Below are 18,348 nucleotides of genomic sequence, written 5' to 3'. Positions count from 1 at the left end.
ATGGGCACTTGGGCAGGACCTGGTTGCTGCTCCGTTCAAGCTGCAGCCTCAAACCACTCGAACGACTTCCTCTCAGATTAAAACATTCCAAATGCTGCTGGTTGATTCATGACCTCCTCCAGGAGACTCCAGGTGGAGGTGTGTGTGAGGGGGGGGGGGGGGGGGGGGTGAGGAGGAGGGGGGGGGCACACAAAATGGCCGAGTGTTACAGTGTGCAGCGAGAGCAGAGGGTGTTTATTTAGTATTTATTCTGCACTTCATCATCTCCCCTCCGCTAATCCACTGCTGCTGTACGCTCCACTGACCACGTATCACTAACCCCCGTGTGTGTCTGTGTGTGTGTGTGTGTGTGTGTGTCTGTGTGTGTGTGTGTGTGTGCGGGAGGATGATGTCTATCCCTCCATCTGAAACCTTGTTAAATATTCATTGACAATTATTCCGCTTTGACCGAGGAGTTAGATGATGCTACTGCAGAGAGAGTGAGAGAGAAAGTGTGTGAGGGAGGGGGAGAGGGGGTGTGAGGGAGGGGGAGAGGGGGGGTGAGGGAGGGGGAGGGGGGGAGGAGGAATGGGGATAATTGAAGATTGTCTTGGAAATATGATGATGAATCACTTGTAAGTAAAAATCATTAAATAATCTTTAGACAACCCCCCAAAAAGCTAACAGACACACACACACACACACACACACACACACACACACACACACACACACACACACACACACACACAGACACACACACACACACACACTCAAATAGGAAATAAAACATTTTGTCCCTCACTTTGATTCACCGATTCATTGGTTAATTTTTTCACTGATTGAATCACAACAACGTCATCGACGACCGACAGCGGCGACCAATCAGGTTCTTTGTAAACTCAGAGGCGGAGCCATAACAAAGAGGTGCACACTTTATTATTCCTTTCAACCTATCCAAAGGCAGCGCTCCTGCCTTTCAAAATAAAAGACGCTGCTTTTAGTCCAATCGTCTCCGTGACGATCGGCCTCTGAGGCGTCGTTAGAGCAGCTGTCGAGCTGTCGTTTCCACGGCGACTAACAAGGCCGTAAAAAGATCAGAATGCGGTCCCAGGTGAGGAGCCCCCCCCCCCCCACAATTCCCTGCAGGGCTGACGTGTGTCTAGCGGTGATTCAGTGACGATGCCTTCAGGGGCGACGTGGAGGCAGATGCCAACGGTCGTAAAGACAGACAGAGGCGTCTTCCTTCCCCCCATGCTTCCTTTCCTCCATACTTCCTTTCCTCCATGCTTCCTTCCCCCCATGCTTCCTTTCCTCCATACTTCCTTTCCTCCATGCTTCCTTTCCTCCATGCTTCCTTTCCTCCATGCTTCCTTTCTTTACCTTTTGCCTTTTCACTGGGTTTTCTTTCATCTCTCTTTCCATCTTCTACATCATCCTCTTCATTCGCTTCCCTCCACGCTGCCATAAGACTATTTATCAGATCATTGAACTTTGATCAAGAGATCAAACACCTGAGAAAAAGACGTTAAGACTTAAGATTCATCTGTAATATTTGTTTTTTAAAGAAAATATGAATACAGATTTAGTGCTCAACATAAGAGAACACAAAGTAGAATGTATCATTTAAACTAAAGTAAAACTTTAAATTAAAATTAATTTTGGTAAATGTTAAACTAATTTAAAATATTGTTTCAAAGATGACAACTGAACAGCTGAGCCCGAAGTAATATTACTGTTACTACTCGTACTGTTATTACTATAACAGTACTGTTATTTACTATAACACTACTCGTACTGTTATTACTATAACAGTACTGTTATTTACTATAACACTACTCGTACTGTTATTACTATAACAGCACGAGTAGCAATCGCATTTAATATCAAGTGTAGAAACCAGAGAGGAAAAACACGCATCGTCCTTTTTGTGTCTCACACACACACAAATAGATCTGCAGAGTAACACACACACTCCATCGTCCTCATTGTCTGCTTCTATTTCCTGCTGGGTGAGTGTGTGTGTGTGTGAGAGTGTGTGTGTGTGTGTGTGTGTGTGTGAGAGTGTGTGTGTGCGCGCACACACACTGTAGCACAAAGACTTTTGATGTTGCTTTTTAAGTCATATTTGATTTCATGCATAATTAGCTCGGCCAACAGCAGCAGCCGCCGGACGGCATGCTGGGTGTTTACACACACACACACACACACACACACACACACACATACAGTACAGCCTAGGTCAGGAGTATACGCACACTTTAGAAGAAATTTTATAATTTGCACAAAACCGACAGGTGTGCTGCTTACCTGTGTGTGTGTGTGTGTGTGTGTGTGCCTGCTTACCTGTGTGTGTGTGTGTGTGTGTGTGTGTGTGTGTGCCTGTGTGTCTGTGTGTGTGTGTGTGTGTGTGAACAGAGGTGAGGCTGAGGAAGCAGAAGAGCGAGAGAGGACTCTTCTCTGCTCGGGACTCACTCGCAGTCGGATTTAAAAACTTAATTATGTTTTTTAAATGATATTTTAATTAAATATGGACGGAGGCAGAAAATATATCGCCACCAAAATAATTAATCAACCATAAAAAATAAAAAAAGGATTTTCGCTTTGGCCGGCAGAAAAGTCATTACCTTACACAAGACCCACAATGCACCTGTGATGACGACTCACTGCTGTCCTTGACCACTAGGTGGTGGGTTCTTTGATTCTACTACGTCATGTTAGCCACCTAGCGTTTACCACGTCATGTTAGCCATCTAGCGTTAACTACGTCATATCAGCCACTAGCGTTAACTACGCCATGTTAACCACCTAGCGTTAACTACGTCATATCAGCCACTAGCGTTAACTACATCATGTTAGCCATCTAGCGTTAACTACATCATGTTAGCCATCGAGCGTTAACTACATCATGTTAGCCATCTAGCGTTAACTACATCATGTTAGCCATCTAGCGTTAACTACGTCATGTCGGGCACTAGCGTTAACTACGTCATGTTAGCCACCTATCATTAACTACGTCATGTCAGCCACTAGCGTTAACTACGTCATGTTAGCCATCTAGCGTTAACTACGTCATATCAGCCACTAGCGTTAACTACATCATATCAGCCACTAGCGTTAACTACATCATATCAGCCACTAGCGTTAACTACATCATGTTAGCCATCTAGCGTTAACTACATCATGTTAGCCATCGAGCGTTAACTACATCATGTTAGCCATCTAGCGTTAACTACATCATGTTAGCCATCTAGCGTTAACTACGTCATGTCAGCCACTAGCGTTAACTACGTCATGTTAGCCACCTAGCGTTTACCACGTCATGTTAGCCACCTAGCGTTTATCACGTCATGTTAGCCATCTAGCGTTAACTACGTCATATCAGCCACTAGTGTTAACTACATCATATCAGCCACTAGCGTTAACTACATCATGTTAGCCATCTAGCGTTAACTACATCATGTTAGCCATCGAGCGTTAACTACATCATGTCAGCCACTAGCGTTAACTACGTCATGTCAGCCATCTAGCGTTAACTACATCATGTTAGCCATCTAGCGTTAACTACATCATGTTAGCCATAAAGCGTTAACTACGTCATGTTAGCCATCTAGCGTTAACTACGTCATGTCAGCCACTAGCGTTAACTACGTCATGTCAGCCACTAGTGTTAACTACGTCATGTCAGCCACTAGTGTTAACTACGTCATGTCAGCCACTAGTGTTAACTACGTCATGTCAGCCACTAGTGTTAACTACGTCATGTCAGCCACTAGTGTTAACTACGTCATGTCAGCCACTAGTGTTAACTATGCCATGTTAGCCACCTGCCGTTAACAACGTCATATTTATTAACTTAATAACTTATGTGATACAGCTGTGCTAAGTTGAGTAGTTTTGTTTAGAATATATAATAATAAACAATTATTATCTGGTCAGGGTTAAATCTTTTGTTCATACATTAATAATTATATAGTATTCAACATGAAATCCAAACATGAATATTATATTTACATATGAAAATATCTCGTTGTCTATCTTTTTATTTCTGATTTTTAAATACTGCGGAAGGAAGGAAGGAAGGAAGGAAGCAAGCAAGGAAGGAAGGAAGGAGGGAGGGAGAGAGGGAGGGTGATGAGTGGAGGAGAGGAGGGAGGGGATGGAGGCAATCAATATTTCTACCGTTCTAATTAAAGCTTGTGGTGAGAGAAGAACAACATGTAATCATCAGTCAATGAAGGAGAAGGTCAGTCAGTGAAATCTGCTGACCACCATTCTGAGAATTTCTATTTATTGCTATTAATTATTAATATTACTTTTATTGTTTCAGGGTAAAACACAAATAACACTTGTGCACTTATGAGGAGTCATTAAGATCATGTTTTTAAAAGTCCTTGTTTACACAAGAAAGTTATTGAATCTGTTCTCACATTCTGACAACAATACAACTTTCCCTCTTAATAAAAAAAAACACTTTATTATAATCAATCTCCTAATGAGTTCCTCCTCCTCTCGCTCCTCCTCTCTCGCTCTACTCCGTCCATTCTCCTCCTAATACTTACTGGGAGTTGTTATTGTAATTAATTCATAATCATTTAGTTTGATAGGATAAAGTGAGCCTGACCTTGTCTGTCATTCAGCTTCTGAGCCAATCAGAGACCTTTCCTCCTGCATGCTGCTTTAACCAATAAACTCCATTGTTGTGTGTGTGTGTGTGTGTGTGTGTGTGTGTGTGTGTGTGTGTGTGTGTGTGTCAGCAGGCACCGCAGAGATGTTATTGATTTTTTAGGTGATCATCAGATTCTCCTGTCTTTCCCTTTTTTTTTCTTTCTTAATAGTGTTTTAGGTTCGGATCACTAGAGCATGCTGGGAGATCAGCTATAATAGTGTGACGTGTCAGCGGCCTGTGCGTGTGTGTGTGTTTGTGTGTGTTTGTGTGCTGACTGGATGGATATAAAGCCAACGAGCGTTTAAAAAAAAGCCAATGACAAACGGTGACGGTTGAAGTGCTTTCGAGCATAACAAGGTTTCTGATCTCCCCTACTGCTCAAAACCAGGAGACTTCTTCTAGTTCTTTAAAGTTAAGCCAAAGCTCAGTGAGTTAAAGCTGCATTCTGTATAGTGACCAGCAGGGGGCGACTCCTCTGCTCCCATAGACGTCTATGAGGAAATGACTCTACTTCTCTGTAGTGACCAGCAGGGGCCGACTCCTCTGCTCCCATAGACGTCTATGAGGAAATGACTCTACTTCTCTGTAGTGACCAGCAGGGGGCGACTCCTCTGCTCCCATAGACGTCTATGAGGAAATGACTCTACTTCTCTGTAGTGACCAGCAGGGGGCGACTCCTCTGCTCCCATAGACGTCTATGAGGAAATGACTCTACTTCTCTGTAGTGACCAGCAGGGGGCGACTCCTCTGCTCCCATAGACGTCTATGAGGAAATGACTCTACTTCTCTGTAGTGACCAGCAGGGAGCGACTCCTCTGCTCCCATAGACGTCTATGAGGAAATGACTCTACTTCTCTGTAGTGACCAGCAGGGGGCGACTCCTCTGCTCCCATAGACGTCTATGAGGAAATGACTCTACTTCTCTGTAGTGACCAGCAGGGGGCGACTCCTCTGCTCCCATAGACGTCTATGAGGAAATGACTCTACTTCTCTTGATTTATTCCCTCAGTAAACATTGTAAACATGAGTTTATGTCTCATTCTCTAGTTTCAAGTCTTCTTCAACACAACATGATGTTCATTTAGTGAATTATGGTCCATTCAGAGTCACACAGACCATAAAGCAGAGGGCGCTTTAGGGCGGGCTACGCGCTGATTGACAGGTCCCTTCCAAAGACGAGTGTGGCGTCTCTTCGACTTCCTCTACCAAAGACGTATACGCCGTCTGTATGTCGTCCTCACTTCCTGTTCACTGGTTTTAAAGGGAAAAAACGTGGCGAACCAAAGAATGGCGTCTCCATGATGACGTCCTCTCCGATGTACGATGCTCTCACTTCACAAGAAGTCCAAACAAAATATGTTTAAATAAATGTTGATAGTCCAACATTTGGCATCAACCTTCATCTTGTCCTCGCTTTGCCCCACGTGGGCTTTGGTTTCCTTCCCCGATCCCCCATCGCCTCCTTTTCAACGCCCACAATCGCGCGTTGCTCAACCCTCACCTGGAGGCCGGCTCCTCTGCGTTTGACGACCTCATCTCATCCGATCTGTTTCTTCTCTCTTTTTTATGTTGGATAATTATCTCTTAATTGGCTTGCATGTTAATTAGAATAGTGGCTGATATTAATAAGCCGTGTTAATGGGAGCAGCTGTTACACCTGTCAGACATCTTCATCTCCACGTTGATGTCAGAAGTAATATTCTACATTGATATCAAAGACTTTTTGGATTGGAATGAATATATTTGTGTTTTCATTTAAATAAACCACCTTTAGGGCTCTAAAAGTTTTTTGTCTTCATTTTAAATAATGAATTATTTTATTTATTCAAATATACAAGAAAGTAAATAACATTTATTGTTAAAATTGAAATTAGATTTTCATTTGCCTAAAGCCCCGCCCCAAAAAATCCCCTGCTTTATGGTCCATTAGAGACCTGTCAATCAGCATGTAGCCCCGCCCAAAGCTGTAAAGTCATGTTTACTGAGGGAATAAATCAAGAGAAGTAATTTCCTCCGACACGTCAGTGGGACCAGAGAAGTCGCCCCCTGCTGGTCACTACAGAGAATGCAGCTTTAACTCATTAACATTCAAAGTAACAAACTAAATGAACTAAATATTAGTGTCAATTAGCGGCAACATTTAAGACCAGCAAGTGAACCTTGAGTCGACTACTTGTATTGTATTTATTTCTGTATTTATTTATCGGTCAGGGTGATTTTATTTCACACTCAACTGAGCAACAAAGACTTTAAGTCTGAAGACGTTTCCTCTGTAATTAACTTCAGTATCCACAGTGTTTATTACTACATTTATATAATTGCTATAATTACAATTCTCATTACTTTTTATATTACATTGGAATACGTAGAATATTCAAATGAATGAACGGAAAGAAACAACACGAACTTCAGCCAATACAGATGTCTCTGAAGGAGGAGGAGGAGGAGGAGGAGGAGGAGGTGAGCTGAAGGTTTCTTTAGTGGATTTAAGCTGCAAATGAAAAGTTCAGTAGAAACATCTGGACGACACAACCAGCCTGGGGACAGAACAAACACACAAACACACACAAACACACACCCACAGACACGCACAGCTTTTTTTCCACTTCAGTGTTCTGGTTATTACTGTCCGACTATGAGGGAGGATGAGTTAAGCCCAGTTTATGCTTCTGCGTTTTCAGAGAGACGCTGCGTGTCCCTTGCATGTCCCTTGCGTGTCCCTTGCGTGTCCCTTGCGTGTCTTTTCACGCCTCCTCGCGTGCGTCGACCCATGTTTCTAGACTAGCGTCTAAAGCGACGTAGCCTCCTGCAGCACCAGGCTGTGATTGGTCTGCTGACTACGTCCTTTACGGAGTCTCACGTCTCTGTTTTCACAGTACAATACGGCCGTTATTAAAAGGAAGAACGTTTACGAGAGAACGGATCAGATTGAAGAGCTTTTGTCTGAAGAAATGCGTAAATATGAGCGCTTGTACAAGCCGTCATTGGCGGACTATGAGGACGCCGGATGGCCTCTGATTCATGGAGGGAGATCTCCACAAACGAGGGAACAAAGTCGTGGAGGAAAATACGGGACAAATGTGTCCGTGATGAAAAGCAGCAGTGTGGATGCACGGGGCAATAAAGTCTATGATCAATAAATAAAGCAACCAGCGACTTCCACACACAAAGACGTGACTCTCCAGGTCGTCTATAACAAAACAGGTGACTCCACCTGTTGTTCTGGAGGTGAATCGCTCTGCAACACACGCAGGACTTTACAACCAGGAAGTGAAACCAGTGCGTCGACACGTAAAGACGCAGAAACACGCGGCGACCTTCACTGTGTGCGCATATTAGTGTGTGTCTGCATGTCTGTGTGTTTCCTTTCTTCTCGATGATGAAATGGGATTAACAGATTAAACTGCATTACAGTATCGACACCCAGACGTGTGTGTGTGTGTGTCTGTGTGCGTCTGCTGTCAGCTGGATGCAGCCGTCTCATTTGCATTATTGATCCTGTATCATTACCCGCCGCTCGACAAAAACACCGTTATTGGAATATCTCACCTCCAGTATCGACTCACACTCACACTTATATGCATATACTCTTATTTATATTAATAATAGCGCTGTCAAAGTCAACGCTTTAATCTATGAGATTATTGTGGCCGAGATGAACACAATGACATATTTTAACGCAGCTTTGTTTCCTTCCGGTGTACGTTGACCCCTGACCCCTGACCCCTGACTGCCGTCCGTTAGATGCAGAGAGCGAGTCGGTAGCTGAATGTAACGAACGGAAGAGCAATTCCTCCACGTGTCAAACAGAAGGGCGACGGGTGCAAACGGACTGATGGTTCCCAGAACGTGATGCTAGCTGCGATGCTAAATTAGCTGCTGGGCTACTTACCATCTCTACCATTGAAAATGTCAATATTTATAAATGTAAATATATACATTTCTGCAAATACATTTATACTTATAGGTATATGCACCCGTGAGATTGTCACAGAAGCTCATGTAAATGTTTTAATATTATAAATATTAAGTATCTTGCTTTTAACTTTTTAGTTAACCATATAATCTAATTAGCTAAAATGAACACGTTAAATTATTCAGATCATTGTTATCTGGGTAATAATCGATAAGGTAATATGTTAGCGTATTCGTCAATGTGTTGATTAGCGTATTGGTTAGCGCATTGGTTAGCCCATCGGTTAGCGTATTGGTTAGCGTATTGGTTAGCGTATTGGTTAGCGCATTGGTTAGCGTATTGGTTAGCGCATTGCTTAGCGTATTGGTTAGCGTATTGGTTAGCGTATTGATTAGCGTATTGGTTAGCGTATTGGTTAGCGTATTGGTTAGCGTATTGATTAGCGTATTGATTAGCGTATTGGTTAGCGTATTGGTTAGCGTATTGGTTAGCGTATTGATTAGCGTATTGGTTAGCGTATTGGTTAGCGTATTGGTTAGCACATTGGTTAGCGTATTGGTTAGCGTATTGATTTATCACCTGATGCTTGTTTTTTAATGAAGAGCAGAAGGTGTGTTTCAGAGTGTGTGTCTGCTGCTGCGCTCTCAGTCCCACACTGCTGGGTGATTGGCAGCTATAGCCGCGGGAAAAGCCCGGGAGACGCACACACACACACACACACGCACACACAAACATACAAACAAGCATTTTCAAACTCACACTCACATTTTCATTGCAACAAATCAAGCAAGAAGCATTCTAGCGCTCACACACAACCCTTTCTCAAACATGAAAACAAACATACACACGCACGCACATACACAAAGGGAGGTGTGTGTGTGTGTGTGTGTGTGTGTGTGTGTGTGAGGGTTTCTAGGCATGCTGGGTAAATTGGCCCTGACATGTAAACAAAAAGCCGCAAAATGACTTCATCCAACACATTGCAGTGTACAGCGCACGCACACACACACACACACACACACGCCCGTGATCTGCTTGGTGCACGGGCGTGTGTGTGTGTGTGTGTGTGTGCGTGTGTGTATGTGTGTGTGCGTGTGTGTGTCAGGGGAAGCTCTACATATTCAGCAAATGAGGCAGATTCTTATTGATTCTTGTGTCTATCAGCAGCGTTAAAGACGAGGCTGTTCTATCACACACACACACAGACAAACACACATAGACACACACACACACACACACACACACACACATAGCCACACAAGCTTCAAAATAAATAAAACTATCTCATCATAAGTTGAATTCACTGAATTCCCTGCAGATTTTCCGTGTTTCCTTTTTCAAGAAGAGGAGACGGAGGAAAGGATGTAAGGAGAGGAAAGGGAGGAAAGGATGTAAGGAGAGGAAAGGGAGGAAAGGATGTAAAGAGAGGAGAGGGAGTAAAGGATGTAAGGAGAGGAGAGTGAGGAAAGGATCTAAGGAGAGGAGAGGGAGGAAAGGATGTAAGGAGAGGAAAGGGAGGAAAGGATGTAAGGAGAGGAAAGGGAGGAAAGGATGTAAAGAGAGGAGAAGGAGTAAAGGATGTAAGGAGAGGAGAGTGAGGAAAGGATCTAAGGAGAGGAGAGGGAGGAAAGGATCTAAGGAGAGGAGAGGGAGGTAAAGATAAACAGAAATATGGTATTTCATTGTTTCTTATTTCTTTTATATATATATATATATATATAGATAAAGTTCACACTCTATATTTTGTGTCATGATGCAACGGGTTCCATTGATCGGCCAGCTGATCGCTCCCCCGCCCCCCCTCTCTCCACCTCTTGAGTGGAGGGTGTAGTTTGGGTGCAGTCAGCAGCACAGCGGCTGATGGAGGAGTAATGGATGGAAGTGGAGACACGTTTACACAAAGTGAGGAGAATTCTCTCAGAGAACGCAGTTAGTTTCATTTCTGTAATAGACACACACACACAGACACACACACAGTGAGCGTGTGTGTGTGTGTGTGTGTGTCTATTAGCCCTCTGATCGAGCCGCTCCGCCTCCCTCAGATTGGATGACCTTTTCCAGATCCTTCCGCGAGGCCGCTAAGTAGATCGGACGGCCGACGCCACGCCGCTTTTATTCAGATTGTTACGGAATGAGGCAGGAAAAAAACAAAGGAAAACAGGCGTGGGTCATATTTGTGTGTGTGTGTGTGTTTGTGTGTTCATGTGTGCGCTCTCATTCTGACTCCATTGGCTCAATTGAAGCCTCATCTCCATATAGTCTGTGTGCGATTACATGTGAGCGCAGCGCTGAGTGCCTCCGTGTGATTGGCTCAGGATGCTGAGGTGCTACTTCCAGTGTGTGTGTGTGTGTGTGTGTGTGTGTCCGTGTGCAGTAATCTGTGCTTCACGCTAGATGTTCGTCTGCGGCTCGATGGGTAATTTGTGTGTGTACATTGGTGTGCGTACGCGTGTCTGCGAGTGTGTTTCTAAAGGCTTTAAAGGGCGAGTCACTCACTCTCCTCCACCTGCTCCACCCAGCCTCCGCTCATCGGTCGGAGCCCAAGGAAGGCGCTCGCGGTTCGCAGCCGTTGCTACGGGCGACCGGGCGCTCAGGTGCAGCGTAAGAAATAACATAAGAGAAGAACTTCAACTGGCGCCTTTTTCCTTCAATGCGAGTTGAGATAGAATAGTAAAGAACACTCCACAGCAAGACGAAGCAAACTTCCATATATATAAACATACATATATACATATATATATATACATATACATGTACACCCTCACCGGCCACTTGATGGGGTCACCTTGTGAGTAGAAGGTTGGACTCCTTTCTTCTTCAGAACCGCCTTGATTCTTGTTGTTGTTCTTTCAACGAGGTGGAAACTTCCCTCCCAGATGTTGCTCACACTGACATGTATGATGGATTGACGTGTGCCAACAGAAAGTCGTGGCCTGGTTGCCCGGCAACAGTTTCCATAAGTGGAGGTTTCATCAGAAGTACGACTTTTGAAAGGTTTTTCTGAGGCGGCCTTTTCAAAATAGACGGTTAAGAAGAGTTTGCGGTTTGGTTTAAGACGAGAAACCTTCTAACTTCAAAAGGTTAAAACGTGTAATAGTCAGAGGACTCTTATTGTGAAGTCTCATCCTCTCTGCCGAGGGATTGATGCCCGTTTTGTTCCGCTCTGTCTTCCAGCCCGAGCTGATCCCAGGTCAGTGTGAGGCCCTGGCGGAGCAGATGGCCGCGATCGGACTTCACGACCCCCCCTCAGCCAGCAGGGGGCTCTGCAGCCAGCTGGGGAGGAACGACAGGTAAACACCAGCGGCCACTTCCTGTTTACTCATCAGCGACTCAATGAGAACATCAGCTCTACTGCCCTGATCCTCTATGAAGCAGTCTCAGGTTAGTCCTGATCCTCTATGAAGCAGTCTCAGGTTAGTCCTGATCCTCTATGAAGCAGTCTCAGGTTAGTCCTGATCCTCTATGAAGCAGTCTCGGGTTAGTCCTGATCCTCTATGAAGCAGTCTCAGGTTAGTCCTGATCCTCTATGAAGCAGTCTCAGGTTCGTCCTGATCCTCTATGAAGCAGTCTCAGGTTAGTCCTGATCCTCTATGAAGCAGTCTCAGGTTAGTCCTGATCCTCTATGAAGCAGTCTCAGGTTAGTCCTGATCCTCTATGAAGCAGTCTCGGGTTAGTCCTGGTCCTCTATGAAGCAGTCTCAGGTTAGTCCTGATCCTCTATGAAGCAGTCTCAGGTTAGTCCTGATCCTCTATGAAGCAGTCTCGGGTTAGTCCTGATCCTCTATGAACCAGTCTCGGGTTAGTCCTGATCCTCTATGAAGCAGTCTCGGGTTAGTCCTGATCCTCTATGAAGCAGTCTCGGGTTAGTCCTGATCCTCTATGAAGCAGTCTGCTCTGACCAGCAGCCGCGGCAATCAGTAACATGTGACACACACACACACACACACACACACACACACACACACACACACACACACACACACACACACACACACACACACACAGCAGTAATCTGGTGTGGACAGACTCCGTCTTCGGTCACAGTGCCTGTCGGCGTTTCATCCCCGACTTTGAGGAGCCTCCCTCCTCAGTTATCACGCACACACACACACACACACACACACACACACACACACACACACACACACACACACACACACACGCATAAAGACACATGACAATCCATTGTTGTGATTGAGCATAAATTGCAGTTTTATCAGCACTGCACCGTCTTCTGTGATTTAAATTACAGAAATATAAGTGCTTTGCAAACAGCAGGAAAGCACACACACACACACACACACACACACACACACACACACACACACACACAATTGTTTTGTTTGTGTTTGTGTGTTTCAGTCCTCTGTGGGTGCAGTGTAATGTTTCAGTAATTTACTTGGAATGTATTGGACAGTAATTGGTTATTCATATATTAGCTGATTTACATCCCCGTGTGTGTGTGTGTGTGTGTGTGTGTGTGTGTGTGTGTGTGGGATGAGTTTGATATAATTGGACTTTACATGTTCTTCTGAGTTCAGTTGAGATTTGTGCTTCTGGTTCAGTGAAGAAAACGAAGGTCGGACTGAATTATTTACTGATTTCACACAAAATATCTCAATTCTGAATTAAAGAACAAATCAACTTAATTGGGAGAGAACATGAAGCTCTTTTAACCCCCCCAATACTTGAGCACTTATATTAAACTTTACTCCTTTATTTGTATTGATTAGTAATCAAGTTCAAGTGCATTGGGTTTTATTTCTCCTTGTTTTAGTTCAATAAATTATTCTATTTCTTTTTTTAAAGGGTTTGGAATCTTCTATATTTGTAATAAATGCTCAAAACTGATGTTTTCTTAATAACCTTGGGGGATGAAATACACACTTTTTGCTAAATGTAATAGTTTATAACAGTCATATAATATTTAAATATTTAATTTAAGACATAAAAAGGCACAGTTGTCATGGTGACACATGGAGCATTGATTCCAACCTAAAGGTGATTGATCAATAGATTGATTGATTCATAATTACTTGATAAAATATAGAAATCCACATCCTCTTCAGTTCCCATTTTCTCTCTTCCCCCCCCCCCCCCCCCCCCCCCCCCCTGCCTCCCTCCCCCCTGCAGCATCGTGCTGATGAGTGAGAGACGGGGGTCACGGTTGCTGGGGAGGGAGATGTGTTTTCTTTGTCCAGTTTGGTTTAGTTGATCATTTGAGGAGAACCTGCAGACTTTAAAGGTCTCAGCTGGTCGACCTCCTGACCTCCGATTGGCTCACTTCCATCACATATTTTCATCACGATTTTGTCTTCTTGGTGAAGGGCCTTTGCAACTTTAGCGTAGATCTGATTGCCCCCCCCCCTCCCCCAGATAGGGGCTTTATCGTCTCTGTGTTGACTGTAATCAGACTCCTGGATATCAGCGCATCAAACCCCCCCACCACCCCGCAGCGCGGCTCCTTCCTCGCCGATTTGTCTGTTTTCTCGTCTTCCGCGCCCTGAGATCCTGTTTTACAGAGCGTTTAGTTAATGTTAGCACGAGGAGGGGGAGGGGGGGGGAGGAGGGGGAGGGGGGCGAGTGTTGTATCTTCTTCATCTGTCGGAGTCGGTAAAGGGACGCATAATGAGGAGCCGCCTCGGGGGAATGAAGCGCCGCTCGCTGTATTCTTCTTCTCTGGTTTCTTATTAGTGAGAATCACTGGTGGAGGGGGAGGGGGAGGAGGGGGAGGGGGAGGAGGGGGAGGAGGGGGGAGAGAAAAGATCGTCAAGATGGGTTTCATTCGAATGTAGCTGACTAGAAGACAACGATGGACAGGACGAGGAGAGAGGACGTGGAGAGAGGACGAGATGGAGGCAGGATACGTTAAGAGGAGGAGTTAAGGGACTTTTAGAAGAGTTAAGGGAGTTTTAGAAGAGTTAAGGGACTTTTAGAAGAGTTAAGGGAGACGTAAAAGAGTAGTGAAGTTTTAAGGAAAGTGAAATACATTTGAGATCATTCAAACTTTTAAGGACATTTTCTTGTTGCGTTAAAGGTTTTTTTAAGGGTTGAGACTTAAGTAAAGTGTGAGGGAATTCTGGGTAATATATTTTCTGAGGTCTTGAATCAGTCGACTTTGCAGCTTCAGGTAAAATAACATAAATAAATGAGATACAAGTGAAGAGAAGTGTTTATGTTCTTTCTGTAATTTCATTCATAGTTTAGTGTCTCTGCTTTGATGGCATGTCAAGTGCCTGTGTGTGTGTGTGTGTGTGTGTGTGTGTGGTAATGCATTCTGGGTAACGGTGTGTTATTATCAGTGGGTGTTTGTTGGGGTTGTTTAGTGATTCTTAGTCGTTTTCTTATATGTGCTTTAAAGAAGGTCTTCATGTGCGACTGGCGTGTGTGAGTGTGTTTGTGTGCGTGTTTGTGAGCGCGTGTGTTTGTGTTTTTGTGTGCGTGTGTGTGTAAGCGTTGTCGTGGAACCGCCGCGGGCCGACAGAGCTGTCAAACTGTCGTCGGCGGCGACCGGAGAATTCCAAACAATTTCTCTGCTAATGTTGAGAAACATGGTGGCGATCCCCAGTGAGACCGACCCCCCCGCATATATAAATAATAAACACACACAGACACACACCTCAGCACAGCGGCTGACAGTAATGTGTGTGTTTGAGCAATCGGCCCTTGTTCCAGCAGCATCAATATTTGATGTGATCCTGGGAGGAGTGAGGGGGGGGGAGAGGGGGGAGTAATGTGAGAACAGAGAAGAGGTGAACAAAAGAATGTGGACAGTGTGTGTGTGTGTGTGTGTGTCGGGGGGAGGAGGGGTGAGGAGGGGGGAGGAGGGGGGGGGGTAACAGGAAGTAGAGAGGAGAGATGTTCGATGATGCTGAGTCTCTTCAAGATTAAAGGATGTTTGTTATTTCAATCCAAATACTAAACAGCAAGAATGTGCTGATCTATGTGTGTGTGTGTGTGTGTGTGTGTGTGTGTGTGTGTGTGTGTGCGTGTGTGTCGGTCAGTAAAGAGTAGATTTAAGAGAGTAAAATGATTAGTTCATATTTAACACACCAATCAGATAACAAACATTCTTATTTTAACTACAACATAAAATAAGTGGACCTGAAAGCTAGAGAATAATTAGAGGACCCATCGTTTCCCCATTTTACTACACGCTGACGTGGTTCTTTGGGGCTTGAATGAAACGTCTGTAACATTCTTTGGTCAAAACACCACAAGGACCACTTAAAACAGCCCCCTTAAGGCCCCCTTAAGGACCCCTTAAGGCCCCCTTAAGGCCCCCTTAAGGCTGATTTTCAATGCCCTGTCCGGTGTGCAGTGCAGCATCAAGCGGACGTGTATTTGTCCTTTTTGGGGTTCCACTGGGACTAAAGAGCCGGCTCGTCTCTTGGTAATGCCGGCACATGAAGGGGAACCCTAACCCCTGACCCCTGACCCCTGACCCTAAACCAAGACGTAGACAACATGTCGCTTCGTTTAGTTTCTCTCCCTCTCAAGAAGCACATGTGGCTGCGGGACAAAACGTACTGTATTTTAATAATACACCAAGCGACGGAGGAAACACAATGCATAATAATAATAATTCAACTTAAGAATCTCTCTCTGTTGCTGTCTCCAGTCTGCAGGAGTTCGAAGCCGAGTACCAGGAGCTGTGGGATTGGCTGATGGACATGGACGCCATGGTAACAGACAGTCACCAGCTGATGATGTCAGAGGAGCAGAGACATCACCTCTTCAAGGTAAGGGGAGCCTCGTTATGGGTCTGAGCATCGGGGGCCTTGCAGAGGTCGTGAAAGGTCATGGAGGATGAATAGCGGAGCCTCTCCTGATGACGGCCCGCTGGCCTGGTTCTCAATGTTCTTGTTCCGTGGCTGATTCTTCTTCTTCTACACGTGGCGGCTTGTAGCTCCGCCTCCTGAACAAAATAACCCACGGACGACTTTATCAGCTCCGAACCTCAGAGCTATGATGTCACGTGCTTCCATCAGCCACCTCTGCCCCGTCTGGTCATTAAGATGTGGAAACAGAGTCTAATTCATCCATCAACCCCCCCACTGCTCCTTACACCACACAAACACAACAACACACACAAACACACACTTCATCCCCACCAAGGAGAATGGGATTACAAAGCACAGCATCCCTCATAACCATAGCAGAGTTAAGTGTGTGTGTGTGTGTGTGTGTGTGTGTGTGTGTGTGTGTGTGTGTGTGTGTAATGGCTCTGCTGCGGCTAAATGAGTCAGAAAAGAACAGCACGTGTTACGATTAAAGATCTGAGTCACCCTCTTCTGTCCTTCACACACACAAACACACACACACATATATATCTATATATATATATAGATATATATGTGTATGATATGCCAACACCAGACTTATAGTGGGGTGAACAAGTATTTCATACACTGCCGATTTTGCATACTTTCCCACTTACGAAGCATGTTGGAGTCTGTAATTTTTTATCACAGGTGCTCTTCAATGTGACTTCTTTACCCAGAAGGCACTGCTGCAAAACGACGCGCAACTTCATGTTGTTTCCCGTTCTTTTCCTCAGTTTGTCCAAACTTTCTTTTTCCACGTATGTGTGTGTGTGTGTGTGTGTGTAGAAATGATTAATTTAGTGGCCCGATGATACTCACCTGCCCTGCGAATTATTGATAAGTGTAAAGATGAACCTAATTTCTCCATAGGAGTCACTCTTAAATATTCATCTCCGTATGAATATTCATGGCAGCGATGATGCGTGCATGAATTTTAGATGCTTCTGGAATCGCTGGGCATTCTTCTTCTTCTCCCTCTCTTTTTTTGATGTGTCAACTGTGCTGCTAAAATATTGATGTGTAGCTCGACAGCGTCTCCTCGCTGGTCCAAGGTCGCTCTCCTACTCCTCGTTCTCCTCCTTTTTATGTTTCCAACAAAACGTATTTTAAAAATTGGACCTGTTACACCCAGACTGGATCCTTAAAGCTTCATGTGGTAAAACAGCATTCTGTGTAGTGACCAGCAGGGGGCGACTCCTCTGCTCCCATAGACGTCTATGAGGAAATGACTCTACTTCTCTGTAGTGACCAGCAGGGGGCGACTCCTCTGCTCCCATAGACGTCTATGAGGAAATGACTCTACTTCTCTGTAGTGACCAGCAGGGGGCGACTCCTCTGCTGCCATAGACGTCTATGAGGAAATGACTCTACTTCTCTGTAGTGACCAGCAGGGGGCGACTCCTCTGCTCCCATAGACGTCTATGAGGAAATGACTCTACTTCTCTGTAGTGACCAGCAGGGGGCGACTCCTCTGCTCCCATAGACGTCTATGAGGAAATGACTCTACTTCTCTGTAGTGACCAGCAGGGGGCGACTCCTCTGCTCCCATAGACGTCTATGAGGAAATGACTCTACTTCTCTGTAGTGACCAGCAGGGGGCGACTCCTCTGCTCCCATAGACGTCTATGAGGAAATGACTACTTCTCTGTAGTGACCAGCAGGGGGCGACTCCTCTGCTCCCATAGACGTCTATGAGGAAATGACTCTACTTCTCTGTAGTGACCAGCAGGGGGCGACTCCTCTGCTCCCATAGACGTCTATGAGGAAATGACTACTTCTCTGTAGTGACCAGCAGGGGGCGACTCCTCTGCTCCCATAGACGTCTATGAGGAAATGACTCTACTTCTCTCTTGATTTATTCCCTCAGTAAACATTGTAAACATGAGTTTATGTCTCAGTCTCTAGTTTCAAGTCTTCTTCAACACAACATGATGTTCATTTAGTGAATTATGGTTCATT

General features: G+C 44.8%; 1 protein-coding gene across 4 annotated transcripts in view; it reads left to right on the top strand.

The window, feature by feature from the left end:
* Positions 1-18,348, top strand: part of akap6 (A kinase (PRKA) anchor protein 6) — a 93,348-nt gene that overhangs the window by 38,404 nt on the left and 36,596 nt on the right. For all 4 annotated transcript variants that reach the window (XM_078089183.1, XM_078089182.1, XM_078089184.1 and 1 more), the window contains 2 exons: positions 11,739-11,854; positions 16,185-16,305. In XM_078089183.1, the coding sequence (XP_077945309.1) occupies positions 11,739-11,854; positions 16,185-16,305 (237 nt within the window). The remainder of the gene's footprint in view (positions 1-11,738; positions 11,855-16,184; positions 16,306-18,348) is intronic.

This window comes from Gasterosteus aculeatus, chromosome 15 (assembly GCF_964276395.1).
Source record: "Gasterosteus aculeatus chromosome 15, fGasAcu3.hap1.1, whole genome shotgun sequence".
In the NCBI taxonomy this organism is placed as follows: domain Eukaryota; kingdom Metazoa; phylum Chordata; class Actinopteri; order Perciformes; family Gasterosteidae; genus Gasterosteus; species Gasterosteus aculeatus.
This window is presented reverse-complemented; position numbering and strand designations above follow the sequence as displayed.